This window comes from Leptodactylus fuscus, chromosome 1, assembly GCF_031893055.1.
Source record: "Leptodactylus fuscus isolate aLepFus1 chromosome 1, aLepFus1.hap2, whole genome shotgun sequence".
Lineage (NCBI taxonomy): Eukaryota > Metazoa > Chordata > Amphibia > Anura > Leptodactylidae > Leptodactylus > Leptodactylus fuscus.
Window position 1 is genome coordinate 317952573 of NC_134265.1, and position 12680 is coordinate 317965252.

The 12680-nt window shown below is 40.8% G+C and overlaps 1 protein-coding gene across 4 annotated transcripts in view; it reads right to left on the reverse strand.

Moving 5' to 3' along the window:
- Positions 1 to 12680, reverse strand: part of CCDC149 (coiled-coil domain containing 149) — a 45126-nt gene that overhangs the window by 24016 nt on the left and 8430 nt on the right. For all 4 annotated transcript variants that reach the window (XM_075259980.1, XM_075259964.1, XM_075259972.1 and 1 more), the window contains exons 3-5: positions 6914 to 6952; positions 4910 to 5017; positions 3103 to 3219 (exon numbers count right to left, since the gene is read on the reverse strand). In XM_075259980.1, the coding sequence (XP_075116081.1) occupies positions 3103 to 3219; positions 4910 to 5017; positions 6914 to 6952 (264 nt within the window). The remainder of the gene's footprint in view (positions 1 to 3102; positions 3220 to 4909; positions 5018 to 6913; positions 6953 to 12680) is intronic.

Here is a 12680-nt window from a genome sequence, read left to right on the forward strand (position 1 = left end):
AGCTTTTTTTTTGTTGCAGATTAATATTTAACAAGTAACAGCTAAATAAGAGGAGAAGGAAACAAGTTTCTTAAATAAGATATATTAAGTTTCTTATATTCACCTGTACTATTTATTTAGCATTTTTTTTATTTTTATTTTTTTTTAAGAATTGGGGTTTTTGAATTAACAATTTGCAGCATTTTTACACACCGGCCTAAACATTTTGCGCTGTACTGTATATGAACACCATATTGACAAGCTATTGGATTTTTCCGAGACGGAAATATAATACTTGTTGCTGGATTCCATCCACAGATTACACTTCGGCTCTATGGACACAACCATGTGCTTTGTCAGGGTGCTAGCTGTGTTTTTCATAGCTATCGCGCTGACCCATTCGTCTCTATCACCCCTTACACACTCCTCTTTATTATCATAATTCTATGTATCTGGGTATGCAGCAGTGAGAACGGGGCAAAATTCAGGACAGGTCCTATATCTGTTTAGTTTGTGATCCAGGCTCACTAGATGAAGTGAATGGGTCCATGCACAACACACTGATGCCATCCATGTACTTCCTGTGCCGTTTTACCATAGACCAGGCATAAACTTTGTAATATATCTTATTAAAAAAAAAACTTCATAATAAAGCTTATTAAGGAAATAGGTTTCCTTCTCCATATATCAAACTGAGTTTGTTTTAACATTTTTCTATGGAGAGTGTAGGGGGAAAAGGAGGTTACTGGAAAACACACTCAGATAACTGCTGTTGCTATACTCTAATACTCTGTAAGTCCGAGAACTCTTTTAATACTACAACACTTCAACATAACAGTCTCCCAGTGCACAGAATTAGGCTATAAAGCATTAACAGCCTCCCCTCCCCTCTCCTTAGTTTTTTTGGTGATCTGGGTATGGTTGCAAAGAGGCTGATAAGGAGGAAAACAACAGTATAATAAAGTGGAGAAGGAAACAGATTTATATCATAAGATATATTACAATGTTTCTTATTTTCATCTGTACTATTCATTTCTGTAAAGTTATGTTATAATTGGAGGTACACCTTAAATGCTGAGGACCCCACCAGCGAGACACTGTGTTCAGGGTATTCGGCTAGCATTAGCTACTATAACTCCAAAAACATACTGATTGGGAATGTAGATTGTGAGCCCTATATGGGACAGTGACCTGACAATGTCTGTAAAGCGCTGCGGAATATGTTGGCGCTATACAATCAGCTAAATCAATGAAGCCGTTTTGTAGGGTTACTGCAATCCCTGCAGCGGACCAGACACAGCTCTCAATACTGCACGGGCTTCCAGCTGTTCTTCAATGTATCACAACACAAGAAGATAATATTGAAACATTAATTCTGTTTATCAGTAAGATTAATTTCCAAGCTTTCCACCCACAAATGTTCTCCGAAACAGAACACTTATCCTGCAATTAGAGGAAGTAAATGAAGTACCCATAGACAACAACAGAACACTGACATCAAGTGGCCAAATAGTCAACATAAATACTACGTGCAAATACAATGATGTATAAAGACTGTGATAAGAATATAGATAGATAAATAGATAGATAAATAGATAAATAGGAGATAGATAGATAGATAGGATTTTGATTTCTCTTTCCTTCATTTTAACACTTCTATTTTTGAAAGTATTCTTACTTTGTTGCATTTATTACGCACCTGCCTAAAACTTCTGCACAGTACTGTACATTACAGCAGACTTTGGCACAGAAGCCTAGGGCTGAGCTGCTACATACATAGAAGTTGCACTTTTAAAATGGGGAGAAAAAAATAAATAAAAAAAAAAAAATCGGACTGAATTTTCTTATGACCCTTTAAGAGGTTCTGGCCCATCTGGACAATCTCCTCTCTACCGTAGACCCTGCAGGCCCAGCTGCTGTAAGCCCAGGAGATCAGCTGGTGTTGCCGGAGCTATTCAATTACACAGCTCACACAACACAAGGTCACACCAAGTCTTCCACATTTTCATACCGATGGCCTACTCAGAAAAGTCACACGAGAAGTAGAATCCTCACGAATGGATTTCTCCTGGGGTTTTGCATTTACACTGCTGCAAATCCTCTTACAGATATAACCCATTCAACAGGACTAAGCACTACATGACCACTGGAGTGATTTTAGCCTAATTTCTATGCAGAAACCTACTGCTTCCTGTTTTCTGAGTGCTGCTTCCACTTCACAGACGTCAGGTTTATTGGCCACACGGCTTGGTCACAGCTCAGTCTCCTTCAAGTGAATGGGCTGAGCTGTGATACCAAGCACAGCCACTATAGAATATATGGCACAGTGCTTGGTAAGAATTGAAGAGGCTGCAGCCTTTTCAAACAGCTGATCAGCTGAGGGCCTGGGTATTGGAAATCCCTCTGAAAGCTTACTGTTTATAGGTGAACTTAGTATGCAATAAGCTCCCTCTAGTGGTGTTATGTTTTAATTCCCATCTATACAAAGGACTTGGAGCTCTGTATCAAAAAACTGGAAGCTCTAGTCAATATCAAGACACATTATTAGATCACCACAATATTATGGACAGAATAATGACATGACGATAAAAAAGTGGAGTTTCCCTTTAAAGTGGTTATCCCACTATTAATACTTATCCCTAGGTGAATGGAGAAGTGGTGAGCATACATGGCATACAAAGATCCAGTCACTTCCTTGGGACTGCCAGAGATTGTCAATACACACTGGGCTTTCGGGACCCCAACTCTTGTGATTACTAAGGGTTTCAAAGGTCAGACCCCCAGAAATACAACTCTGATCCCCTATCCAGAGGGATGACCCTTTTAAAGGGCTTGTCCACTTTAGCAGATGGTCCCACTGAGAGTAATGATCCCAGTATGTCTTGGTTTGATGTGAGAATCCCTGTATATAAGCGTTACGAGGCAACCAGTAATATATAAGAACAAGGCACACGTGTGGTCCTCCAGAATCCTGTTCGGATTAGTTCTTACCCTCAGGGTACCAAACAGAGCAAAGTCACAGAGAACAGAATATCTAGTACAGCCATCTAATGCCGGCTATCCCATTGTCTAACCCATGTCCCAAATAAATGTGAAATTTTGCACATTATTTAATACATTTACCTGCTCTCTAGCTTTTTCCAGCTGCAGCACCAGGTCCTCCCGCTCATGTGGCGCAAAATGGCGGACGCCAACCTCATCATCTCCGAGTCTCTGCTTGGCAATTGTCATTCTTAACAGCTGGATACAGACAGGAGCAGACAATTGCAAAAGTGTTATTAGATTTGTCATTTAAATGTTCTTCTCCTCTTATTTAGCTTGTGGCAAAAGCCAGGAGTCTGTGCAGGTGTAGAAATTTGTGTTGACATTTAGAGAAACCATTTTCCATAAATATTAATAATAATGTGCATTACTGTGATAAGGATTAGCCTGATGAAGAATTCTGTGATGTGTGCAAAATAAATAAAAAAATTAGAAAAATTCAATATATGAACTGCTGAAGTGTAGCGCCCCCTCTGGAGTTACTTACTATAAGCAAACTGATCCCATACCTAATGTAAGGCATGTATAACACACTGCGGTCATACAGTAAGTGATCATGGGTGCTCCACGCATCCTGTGGATAGGTGATACATGGTTTCCATGAGGTTAGTCCTTTAGGCTAGGTTCCCACGGGATGTATTTGCCGCAGATCAGCCGCTCCAGACGCTAATCTAATGTATTCTACATGGGCAGCAAGGTGGATGAGATTTGGACCAAGTTCATTCAGCAGAATACAGAATCTATCCCAAATATTCTGCTACCCAATTGGAGGCACACACTAAATTTTCTAACACCTGAAAAAAAATCAGTTCCGGAAAAAAAAAACCCAGAAGTGTCCTACCCCATATTCAGTCAGATCCCACTCAAACATCCCATTAAAGTCAATGGGAGTAGAAAATCTTTCTACTGTCAACAGGGAGATTTCCTGACGAATTTTCCAAGGCAGGTCCCACTGGCAAAATACACCGTGTAATTCTGCAGGTTTTTACTGCAGCAATTACCCAATTTTTCTGCTTCAATTACATTTTTTGCTACAGCTGAATTTAGGCAAATCAGCTACTGATTATTTTTGTATGCTACGTGAAATAGTCTGCATAGCCTTGACAGTTTATAGCTCGAATCAATAGGCATTTTATTAAAATTTTCTGCCCCTCAATAACTTGGAAAAGGGTAGGTTTAGGGAGTTAAAGGGGACCTTTCACTATGTCCACCTATGATAACTTTTTGTAACCATTAATAGGTCATCCTCCATGGAGTCCAACAAAGTTGGAATTTTTTCTCTAACCTCTACCAATCCTGAGAAATCAGAGCGGATAGTTTCACCTGCTATGCTAATTAGGCTCTCTACTGTAAGGTGGGCGGTCCTGAGCTGTAGCAGAAAGTTAAGGACCGCCCACCACTCAGTAAAGAGTATACTGGGTGCTGAAATTAAAAGCATTAATACTCAGGAATGGTGGGGGCTAGAGGAAAAATTCCAACTGCACTGGAAACAGTGGAGAGGAATCTATTGAAAGATCAAAGAGTTAAAGTTAGTGGAACGCCTTCTTTAAGTGTGTCTACCTGCCATTTCTTTCAGGGTGACTTACAGGTGTCTGTGAAGAGGCAGCTATCTGTCAAATGAACCTTCTAATGTCATGTGTACATCAAGTTACTCATCGTATCATCAGACTGGACAATGACTTCTCAGCCGCACAATGAAGCACATATGGTAGTTTCCAAATGAAATCTCATCTTTGTGTCCTAATCTCCATTCAGTAGATAAAACAAAACACGGATTTGTAGAAAGCGGCTTAGCTCTTAATAGCGAGAGATAGAGCAGACAGCTTCCGAAATAATACATCTACTGCACACAGCTGCACCCCACAGACAACACATAGTAATTCATCACCTTGTTGTCCCCCTGGACTTCTCCCAGTCGTTGCTGCAGTTCTTTCATCTCCACCTCCAGCTTTTTGCTTTTTTCCCGTGCTTCTCCCAGCAGCTGCGCTAGATTTGCCTGCAAAGGTGCAAAAGTTAATCCTCAGCTCGGTGCCAAAACGGAGAATCAATGACTTCCACTAATACAGAAAAGAAGTTAAAAATAAGTTATAGTTATATCAGTTACTGGGAGAGATGGGTAACTACCAAAATGGCTGCCACGCTGATCGTCAAATAGGTCTAGCTATGCAGAAACATCAAATAGTCATCATTTTTTTTTTACTATAATTTTTTTTTTTTCATTTCACAAACTCTTCATTATTTAGGTAAGGGCTGCCAAATGCAAACTGGACTTGGATGGTGGGCACCAACTAAACTAAAGAAATGGTAACAAATTCAGAGAATGCAATGCAACGCAAGGGAAGTTAATCTTACTTTATGAGCGTGATTTCACATAAGTACTCGTGGTTCAATTTGTGCAATTCGGCAAAACTGGACAGGAGACGGAAACCCTGCGGTCAGTTTTCAAGCCTATTCCCTTGAATGGGTTTGCAAAGGTGACCGCCTGTGTGTGTCTTCTGCCTGTCCGCGGGGAAACCAGTTTTTTTTTTTAACCGGGCACAAAGTCCTGCATGTCCGACTGTGTCCAGCTAAAAAAAAAAAACGGTTTCCCCGCGAATAGGCAGAAGATGCACATGGGCGGTCACCTTTGCAAACCTATTCAAATGAATGGGTTTGAAAACTGACCGCAGGATTTTCGTCTCCAGTGCAGTTTCACAAGGCAGAAGATGGAAATCAGTTGGATTGCAGTTGGATAGTTATTTTTTTAGATATTATTAGTTATTATTTATATTTTCCATTCCTTTTGTAGCAAGTCCTGGTTTTGGCTCAAAAAAACGCAGCAAGCTCTGCAATAAAAAAAAAAAAAAGCTGCGTTTCCACAATGTGGAGCCTCAGTCTGAGTGTGGAAAAAGCAAATGCAACATAGTGCAAGTTGACAACCAGCAAGTATTCTGCATGGGTCCTATCCTAAGTATGTGAAGAAGAACTTGTACGGAGAGCAATAAAACATTGGGAGGATAAATCTCCTCTGCAGAGAATTATATATATAGTAAAAAGATCCTCATCTAGCAGTGAATATAAAATACCGTGGTTATCTGGAAACTCTCTCACCCAAACCCTCTATAAACCATTGTATGCTCAGATACTTCTGGCAGCTGCTTATCTCTATACAGAACAATACATTCACGCAGCTTGACTTTTAAACCCCCCCCCCCCCCCATACATTGTTACCCCAAGCCTTATAAATGAAAAACAGACTTCGCAATCCTTTGGTGTCAGTATATAATATGATAGTTTATTCACAACAGTATTTTCAGTTCACTGACATTTCAGTAGTTGCAAGATGGCTAGGTGCTAGGAGAAATGGAGCAAAGTCGCTGGAGCGCCATCCACTGGCAGCATGGCTGCATTTCTCTTAGCACCTAGCCATCTTACAGTTTAAGGGATCTAGAGACCGAACCGTCAATGAACTAACTTTGTTATTGTGAATAAACTATCATTACTATATATTGACACCAAAGCAGTTTTTCATAGGGAAATTGGGGTGGGACCCTGGGTCAGCACCCGAATCACAGGATTGCTAATGACATCCCCTCCTCTACCTAAGACTATATTCACATTTGTTTTGGAGTCCCCGCCGCTGTATCTGCATTAAATCGGCAGACAGAAGATTCCAGCATGTATTACCTTTTATGGACACCATTATAGTAAATGGAGTCCATCAGGCTCTGTACGTAACCATTATTTTAGTGGTCTGCCTGTCCGTTATTCTGATCCGCCAATGGACCAGAACAACAGACAGGCAACACTAGTGTAAACATAACGTAATTATAATAAAGATACTCATAATCTCATAATCATGTATTAAGGAAAGATTGCCCTATGACAAGACAATGATATATCGTGACAATACCTGCTTTCTCTTCTCAGGGGGAAGTGATGGATCTCCGTCCTGTAAGCAAATAATAATAAAAAAAGAAAAATATGTAATGAATTATCAATAAACTATAGGTAAACACAAGCACAGTTGCAAAAGCAAAATCAATTTAACAGGGATTTTTTTTTAAAGAGACAACACAATGCAATATTTTATATGAAAAGTCCTAAAAGATGGTCTATAATGTTTTTGAAGTGGTTTACAATGTGTACAGCATTAAAAAAAAAAATTCTTTTTTTTTTTTCCCCCTTTTCCTTTTGCTTCCATCAGGCTTCCTGGTTGAGTTATGAGCTGTATCAGTTTCCCTCTCCCTCTGGCAGCTGACATTATACTTCTTTTTCCTCTCTCCTGCAGGAAGGGTCTTCATAACTATCGCACTACACTAATAGAGAGGATCTGCTCATCTCTGAAAAGCAGGGCAGAAAGATATTTCTATTGGCTGCCCTGTAGTGACTAGAGGATATCTATGCAGAAACCTGGCTGCGGGGACAGTGACTGAACATACATGTCCACCAGCACCCAGCTCAGTAGCTGGACATGCACATTCCTATAAACTCTGAACACCAGATGGCGCAATGGGTTGTTCAAATGGGTTGTTTTGTCTTTTTATTAGTATGTACGTAGCAAACATTGTTCATCTTTATTATGTAGTCAATAAATATGATATTTAATGGTGGGATAACCTCTCTGGCTCTCGATGTTAGAGAGCAAAGTCCACTCCAATAAAATAAAACAGACACTGAACAAATATGTTCCAACTCCGGTAAAATTACATTTTCTAGGTCTTTGGTTTTACATAGACAAAGGGTTAAGGTAACACAAAAGGCTGAGGAGTTGGAGTCGGGACCAATTATGGGTGGAATTGGAATCAGAGTCATAAAAGAGTCATCTCTGACTAAAATGATTACATTTTTACATGACTTTTTACATATTTACGCCTAAGGTTCCATGACTGTACTGATAGAGGAAACAAATCAATTTAACACCATCCTCCTCCACCTCCCCTCTCCATAGAGTTGTGTGTGTGTGAGATGAATATAAGGAGACAGATCTCTATGTAAACACACAACCTAAGTGAAGATGAGGAGGAGGAAAGTAGTCTAGGGATAGTTCACACGGGGGCAATGAGGCAGATTCTGACAGCGGATTTCGCCTCAAAATCTGCCTCCATACAATGGTGGTCTATGGAGACCGCTAGCTTTCGTTTTTCTGCTGCTAGCAGAAAAAAAGAAGACACATGACCTTTCTTCAGGCGGATTACGCCTGAGGAAAGCAATAGAGGTGAATGGGAGGTGAAAAAAAACGTGTTGCTTTTTAGTGCGTTTTTTTTGCAAAAAAAAGTGACACTTTTTTTTTTTTTTTTTTTTTTTACAGTCCATTCACTTTTAGGGGAGGGGAAAACCGCCTGGCGTTTTCAGAAGTAGTTCTTACCAAAAACTGCTCCAGAAAACGCTCCAAAAAACGCCTCAAGGTCAAAAAACCGCTTCCTAATTAGGAAGCAGTGTTTTTCAGGACCAAAATAAGTTAGGCAGTTTTTACGAGTGAACTAGCCCTAACAAGTGGAGAAGAAAATAAAGTTTCTTATATTCACCTCTACTATTCATGTATGAAAAGCTGCTTTATTAATGGAGGTAGGCTTCAAGCCCTGCACAGCAGAATTCTGGATGTAAAAAGCTGCATATAAAGGCTTTCCAAATAGTTACACTTATTTGCGTCAATATTTTGTGACATTTTACATTGAGCACAAATTACAGCCAAACCACCAACTCCGACTCCTCTATTTTTCACAGTCTGACTCCATGCAGCAAAGATCCTCTCCTACAGGAAAAAGCCAGCGATTGTGATACCACAAGAGAGGAACAAAACACAAATAAACACTTTAAAGCCCCCAAACAAAAGGGTCCCTCAAATATCAATAATTGTGTAATATAATATTTGTTAATTAATCATCTTGAAATCTAGATGTATTATGTTTTTTCCAACTCTGACTCCACTGGAAACTTTTCCTGACTCCTGAGCAAAAGTGACTCCATATACTCACCCAGGCAGCCGCATAGGGCCACAGAAATCAGGGTGACCCCCACTGGTAACGTGCCAACAAGCAATTTTCTTTTTTTAAATCTGCTGTCAAAGAGGTTGCCCGATACCTAGGCCTAATGGATACCGGTGACCCATCTTCAGGTCAACAACTGGAAATTGCACAGATATGCAGATTCAGCTGCTAGAAGCCGTATACAAGATTATACAGCTGGCAGCAGCTCTGCTCTTATTCAAGGATACACTGTAGCGGTGCTGTTGGGGTAACTACAGCTCTACCCCCACGCACTTGCATCAGAGCAGAACTGCTTCAGGCATCCAAATCTACTGACTGGTGTGAGGTTTGGGTGTCGGACCACCACCAATCTGATACTGATAACCAATCCTGTATGTAGATCAGTATCCACTATGCCTAGCTCTCCATCAACACCTTTAACTATTGGATTATTTCAACAGGTAGAAACTATTTTATATTAATATTCAACAGTCCTGGCTCCTCTTCAGCCGCACCCTCCTGTTCCCTGCTCCTGAAAATATAAAGAACAACATCGCGCAAGCACCTAGGGCATTATCCCTGATAAGCACTAGCAATAATGTGCTCACCATAGGAGGTTGTGATAGTCACAACTCCTTTAACACATTTTCACCAAATAAGTGTAGACCTCATGAGAACTGGTATTCGCAGGACGACCATCACCAGGATGTAAAGATGCCGATATATGAAAGGACTGAAGGTTCACCAGTAATTACCAAGAAATTATCCGCGCTTACCGAGGTACTTGACAACTCCTTTATTCAAACACTTTTAAAACAACTACTATGCATTTCGGGCGAAACATGCCCTTCATCAGGTGTAAAATTTCTCTGTCCGTTTGGCTTTGTTCCTTGTTCTTGTCCATTTTAGGACATATAGTACAGCAGCTCCTCAAGACACCGCAGGACCTTACAGCTGATGAGACTGACAAGTCTAGGAACCACTAAGTGGGCAGTATATTGTGTGCGGGGTCACTAAGGGGCTGTATATAGTGTGTAGAGGAGGTATTATGGGGGCCCCAAAAATCCCAAATCAAGCCCAGGTCTCAGGGGTGAATTGGACTGGGCAATTATGAGCTAAATAAAAATCACTATAAGGCCGAGGCCCCACGGGGCATAAACACCGCAATTTGCCCACAGCGGAAACACCACAGGAAAAATCTCGGCGTATTAAAGTCTGGACAAAGTGGATGGGATTCTAGCGAATCCCATGCCCACTTTGCAGTACAAACCGAGGTGCGGACACGCCACGATTTCCAAAACCAGTTTTGGAAATGGCAGCATGTGAATTATACCTACGGAAACACCGGCGGTCTCCCCATATGTAGAATGGAAACAGAAAGTCCCCTTAGGAAACCTCTGCGAACTTTATGTCTAAAACACTATGGGAAGAACCGCGATGTGCCGTTGCGGTTTTTCCCACAGCATTTTTTGCTGCGGGATGCCCAGTGGGGCCTTAGCCTTATTAGGGCATTTTACCTCAATTATGACTAATGAATGATTTTTTTAGGCCATGACCAAAGGGGCTGATTGTAATAAGGGGGAAATAGGATTTAGCCCAGGACCCAACGGCAAGTAATTGCCCATTGCCCCCATTATAATCTGACCTAGTATTAATCTGTATCACCATGTGTCGATAGAGTTGATTGCCACTGTGGGCCACCAGAGTCTACCGGAGGTGAATATGTGTTGGGCCAACCTCACAAGATTTGTCTTGTGAGGTTCACCCGTTGTTTTTTGTTTGGATCAAACATGTCCAAATGTTCAGACCCCAGAGTATAATGAGCAGATCCGATTTGGATATGTTCGTTCTGATTAAAAATGTAGATAGAACCTAATGAATATTGCAATAACTGAACCAAAATAAACAATGTGCACAAAATCACGTTGGTTATCTGGGTTGGCGTTGGGTTTTGGTTATTTTTCAATAAATTACTCAGCCTTAGGGGTGAAGTACCCATTGTTCTGGCAACCATCATCTATCCTGTGGAAAACAGTGATGGCATCAGTGCCCCTTTTAACAAGACCGACCACAGTGCACTGTATTTCTAGAGAGGTGCTCTTATAACATACAATAGCTAATATCTGACTGTAGGGCAGTGAGCCCTATATGTAAAATAGCATATAGCCCATGGTCCATGTAGCGTACCTGACAGAAACTAGTCCAGGTTCTGTGTTCAGGATGGGCAGCCAACAGATTGCACGGCCCATTTTCCAATGACAGAGATATCTTGGCTCTGATCGATCAATCTGACAACTTTTTACTTAAATAGATGGCAATCATATGTGAGATGTGCTGATGGATGCCACCCAGCTCGAACACGCACATCCTTACCACCAGCTTCCCTCTATTGTTCTTCAACACTGTCCCCTGCCACTTTCTATTGTCAATGTTCCCTTGAGCCTTGAGTCATTATTCACTACCCAGATACAGATTGCACCAATTTTATCCTGAAGACTGAACTCCAAAATCAGAATGCTATTGTGTTCTCCTACATGTCGTACAAGAGCGGCTGTGAGGAGTGGGGGGGGGGGGGGATGCCGGCAACACAGCTGCTAATGACATGGCGTCAGCTCGGACAATTGGCTTCTTCCAGCCACATCCTGGAGAAACAGCCACTAACCCTTTATATAGGATTATTACACTGCAACGCCAGGGTCAAGTATCACAAGTACTGATTTACGGACTGACTCATCAATGTCATAAGCTGTGATGGGGATCTTATCTCTGCAGTTTATCCGCTTCAGGTCCAGGGGCTTTGGGGTCTAATGACCGTAACTTTGTAGTTTTAGTTTTTTTGTTTCCTTACATTTTTTTTTAAGAGACAGCCCTGTCTCTCTTCCAAGAGCACTATAGTTTCTCCTGTATACTTACTCCCCAGGTCTGTCCCCTAGGTATAGTGAATGATATTGTAGATGGCTCTAAAACAGATCCCTTTTACAGTTACACAAGAAAGATATCAGAAAGATGGCGGATGCCATATATATATATAGACCAATAAAGTACAATTTTGTGATAGTGTAAATCCAGTTACACGGTAAATAAATATACACTAAAGCAGATTTAGGATGAACCCACAATTGCAACATGAAGTTGAGATTTGGTAAAGTCTAATAGACTAAACTGATACTGTACATTGGCACAGATTAGATGCCAGAAACCTGCAGCAAGTCCTATGTGGATGTACACATAGGGGGCACTTCCATTGCTTTTCCAGTGTATATCTAATATATACTCTGGGATATCTTCTGGCATATACAATATACATATTTGTAGGCCCTTAATAACATGACGGAGGCCATAACAGTGCTAATCTGGTCTATATCAGGTCTATGTTTTGTTCCTGTAAAGAACAACTTAGTTAATAGTATATTATCCAGAGGCGGTGCACAAAATAACATATATCATGAAATAAACTTTTAACACATGAGAGTCTATGGGTGACATATAACAATGTATGTCTACATTTGCCATGCCTCAGAGACATTCACCACTAAACCTTTTACATTCCCCTCCAATGTACACTGCAAATCAGGTATCAAGGCATCTTAAAGGATCAGTACACTTCATGAGTGCCTGAAGTGCAAGGCATAGTGAAGCAGTTAATATGCATATGTCGAATCCCTCAATGGACACCAGGCATCTTTAAGCTTTGATTCCCAAGGATACGTG